We start from the raw sequence: 4,114 nt of genomic DNA, 5'->3' as shown, positions 1-4,114 counted from the left end.
GGGGGGAATTTTCATTTTCTCAGTGTGAGTTTGCTTTGATAGGTAAGATTAGAAGTCTGCCTCCTAAATGATAGAAATTTTGTAGTTGTTGACATTAAAAACACCCACATGAAAGGAAGAAAAAATTGTAGCTGACCTTTCTGTTTGCATTTCGAGATGTGTATTGTGGTGAGGGACCAGAGACATCGACATCTAAAAAAAGATTTAATAAAAAAATTATTGTAAGGGTAATTTTTTTCCCTCCTCTGACAGGTTCACAACTGCATCCACTTCCTCCCACAAACGTCTGAGTCGGAGATCTCCTTCATCTTTGCCTCTGAGAAGTCGGGCTTCTGCCACCTCTACCTCATCACCTCAAAGCTCCGCCCCCAGGGGGTGGGATTTCTTCACAGTGGGCAGGGCGACGGGCCAGGTGATTGATGTGTTGTGATGGTTTGTTGGATGGACTAAGCGTTATACGGCGCCTGCAACACAGTTAGGTCATACAAGTGCCGAAAATTAGAAGTGTCACAATGGAGATTAACATACACAAAAAAAGGAGGAGAGATAAGGAGGATGAGAGGCGTTTGATAGGAAAGGAGCAAATTACAACAGAACCCCCCGCCAACCGCCCAGGATGGTTTGTGTGGAAGTGGAATATTTAGTTTGGAAATGGGAACAGGCTGTGTTGAGGGTCTCATTTTTGTTATAAGAAAAGTCATCACCATCATTGCCTTTCTCACCATGAACAAACAGTTTCCATCTTTCCTTTTCCTGGGCTGGCCGCCTGATGTCACCCCATATCTTCCCACTTTTCTGTACGTGAATTTCTGTGAGTTTTCTCTTGTTCCCACATGGTCTTCCCCTTGATCTTTTACCCTGTGGGTTCTGATCCAACGTTTTCCTTGTTATGCAGCTGCTTGACTTCCTGAGAGTGTGGTCAATTCAGAAAAATGCTGAACATATTTTGTGCTATGCATAGAAATTTCTTGTGCTTATTATTTGTCTCCGGTTGCCCACACATGTGACGTCTCCACTCAGAGTGAAACGTGAAAAGAGAAGTGTTACATTTTTTCACAGTGGCTTCACTTACAAAACTGACCGGGGGGGAGGGGGATGTACTCTTAAAATAATCTAACTTATAAGTCAAACCGTTTCTGTGTTCATTTGTGAGGCTTGCTGTCAAAATCAAGTACTTCTCGCAATCAACGAATGGATATATCGGTCAAAAATAGACTCAGGGATCAATTTTGTAGATTTTCGAATGGTGCGATTTTGTTAAGCTTTACTTGTGTTTTATTATTTCATAACTTTCACGAAATTGAAGATGAATTTCACTTTTATTTTCTTTTGTCCAAATTTTGTCCATCTAAGAAAATTGTCAATTCTTCCCGGCCTGACTCGGCCCAGTGACCGAAAAATGCAATGTTTGACCCATGATAAGAGATATGTTCACAACCTGTACCTTTTCATTATGGAAACTTTATTTAACAAATGAGTGTTTTATGTGATGTGAAGTGGGCCAATGGCCTTCAACACTGAATAAACTTACTTACTAAGTAAATGTATGACGACACCAGCCAGCTTGATAACCTTTGATCTCAGTAAACGGGAATATATGTGTGATTTGATGAATTTGAAAAATACTGCCCCCCCCCCACCTTGCCCACCTGTATTCTTTGTTAAACGAAAACTACTGTTGGGGGACTGACCTGAGGATTTAGCTTAATCCTGTTACTTATATCCTTAATCCCCTTCCCACACCACACCACCCCACCTCAGTGTCTGTGGTGTAATACCTAGGCACTTTGCCTTCACATGCAAAAGACCTGAGCTGATTTGTTTGTGTGAGGTGAGGGGAGGAATTTTTATCAAGTCTCTCCATTGTATCACTTTCAGCCCTGGTTGGCCTGACAGGCAGGGTTGAAGCTCACCTCCTAAATAATCTAAATTGTAACAATGATGGCGCCCTTGAAACACCAGTGTAAAAAAAACCCAACCAACTACACCCCCATCCCCTAACACCCTCACCCCCCACTCCCGTCCACACCCCAAAATTATGAAAAGAACAAGCAAGTGATGAGCCAGTGCTATCTGATGTTGAATGAGAGCAGCGAGGGGTTACCAAACAAGCTGTGTCCGTCATGTGTGTGTGTCAGTCACTCCTTTGGATCTTTTGATCTTTTTCCAAATGTCCAAAAGGATGAGGTTGATCTCCCCTTTTCCCACAGAGAGTTACCCGTCCCAGGCTGTCAAGGAAGTGGTCTTGACCTCAGGCCAGTGGGTCGTTCTTCCAGAGCAGGTGAGTTTTGTCATCATAAGTTTTGTGACTCTTAACACTTTTCCTCCACACAGTGCACAGAATACATAGCCTTTGTCCCCATGTACCAGGAAGCAGATCGGGTACATCAGTACAATACCTGTATCTCGGCAAAAAAACCCAACAACCTGATCGTTAAGAAATTTTCAGCATATTGAACAAATTGAACTTGATGATTGCATATTCATCAAAATAGGAATCAGAATCTGAACTAAAAACATTAGATCTCGCATTTTCATCGCCCGAATTCTCATCATAGCGATACTAAACCAGCTTTCATGCTAGATCTACTCAACATTTTTCAAAGATTTCCACTCTAATTGTGATAAACAAACTGATTTCCTTCCTAAAATGCCATACAAACCATTCAGGAAGAAAGTTATAACTTTAACTAGTGTGCATGTCAAAATGCAGATCATTGCTAAACCTTTTTGTTGCTATTTCACATCATCGCCGATTGGGGTCTAGTGGGAAAAAGGACAGTTTCTTACTATCGCAGATCGGCGTACTGTTGGGAAAACGAATGGCTTCTGACTGTCTCCGATCGGCTTCCTGTTGGGATATAGGACAGTTTCTCACTGTCACTGATCGGCGTCCCGTGGGGGAAAAGAACAGTTTTTCACTGTCACCAATCGGTGTCCCGTGGGGGAAAGGGACAGTTTTTCACTGTCACCGTTCGGTGTCCCGTGGGGAAAAGGGGCGGTTTCTGATCGGCGTTTTGCATGGAGCAAAGTGTTTAAGTGATCACAGTATACAGTCAGGCACAGACAATATGAACACGAAAAACGGTAATTCGTACAATTTACCTTTCCCTGACTGCATTCTTTAGGTTATTTTGGGGAGTATAAAGATTTCCACCCATCTGGCTTAGAACTATTGGAGATGGATGTTAAATCTGGAGGTCCTCTATCTTAAATAACCTCGCAGTTTTGAAAAGAAAGTTAAAACTTTATAATTAACAGTGGTCATTGAAATCCTCAACACTGAAAAATATGCAGTGAATGGTCTAACATAACCCTTCTTCAACACGCCCAGAATGATTTTTACAATGCAAATTAACGAGGAACCCATTCATAATAGAAAAGTAAAAGAAAGAAGTTTACTCTTACAGCAGGCTACAGCGGCAGTAGTACCAAGGCATCTGGAGGGTGTCTTTGAGGACTCTGTCACAAAGTAAGACCAGTGGGTACAAAAGGTGTTGAACCCAATACACAAAAAAAAAATTGCCTAATGGACGGAAAAATGTCTTATTTCTTCGATTTGATTATTTTGATGAGTGCTTGATTTCACCATTGTGGTGTTAGTGGCCAAGTGGTCGGACTACCGGACCCGTAATGGTGAGATTGATGGTTCGAGGGATTGAGCCTTAGCTTGGTCTCACATTGTGTCCTTGGGTAAGGCACTTTACGCGAATTTCCCCATTCATCTTGGTCCTTTTGGAGATGGACATTGAACTTGGAGGTCCTGCCTCTTAAATTACTGAATAGTGTTGATAGGGGCGTTAAAGCTATACCATTTAAAAAAACAAGTTTCACTATGATGCCTTACAAATTGTTTTATCTGGTCATTGTGCAGGTGCTGGTGGACGAGGCGCGTCAGATGGTGTACTTCATGGCGCTCAAGGACACTCCTCTAGAGCATCATCTGTAAGTGGTAAAAGTAAACTTTAGCACTCCCTCGTGCTGTGTGTGGTGTACATTGTGAATGAGCATGTGAGTGTGTGTGGTGTGTATGTTGTGAGGATGTGTAGTGTACGCCATAGGAAGGGGGGGGGGGGGGGGTGGTGTTCATTGGGAGTATGTGTGTTAGTATGTG

At 42.5% G+C, this 4,114-nt stretch overlaps 1 protein-coding gene across 1 annotated transcript in view; it reads left to right on the top strand.

The window, feature by feature from the left end:
* Window positions 1-4,114, top strand: part of LOC101860913 (dipeptidyl peptidase 9) — a gene marked incomplete in the record, with an annotated part of 31,800 nt that overhangs the window by 15,738 nt on the left and 11,948 nt on the right. The window contains 3 exon segments of the mRNA XM_013085874.2: window positions 253-412; window positions 2,211-2,281; window positions 3,875-3,945. Coding sequence (XP_012941328.1) covers window positions 253-412; window positions 2,211-2,281; window positions 3,875-3,945 — 302 coding nt within the window.

This window comes from Aplysia californica, unplaced genomic scaffold, assembly GCF_000002075.1.
Source record: "Aplysia californica isolate F4 #8 unplaced genomic scaffold, AplCal3.0 scaffold00415, whole genome shotgun sequence".
NCBI lineage: Eukaryota > Metazoa > Mollusca > Gastropoda > Aplysiida > Aplysiidae > Aplysia > Aplysia californica.
Note: the sequence above shows the minus strand (reverse complement) of the source record. Positions and strands in the feature narration are given on the sequence as shown.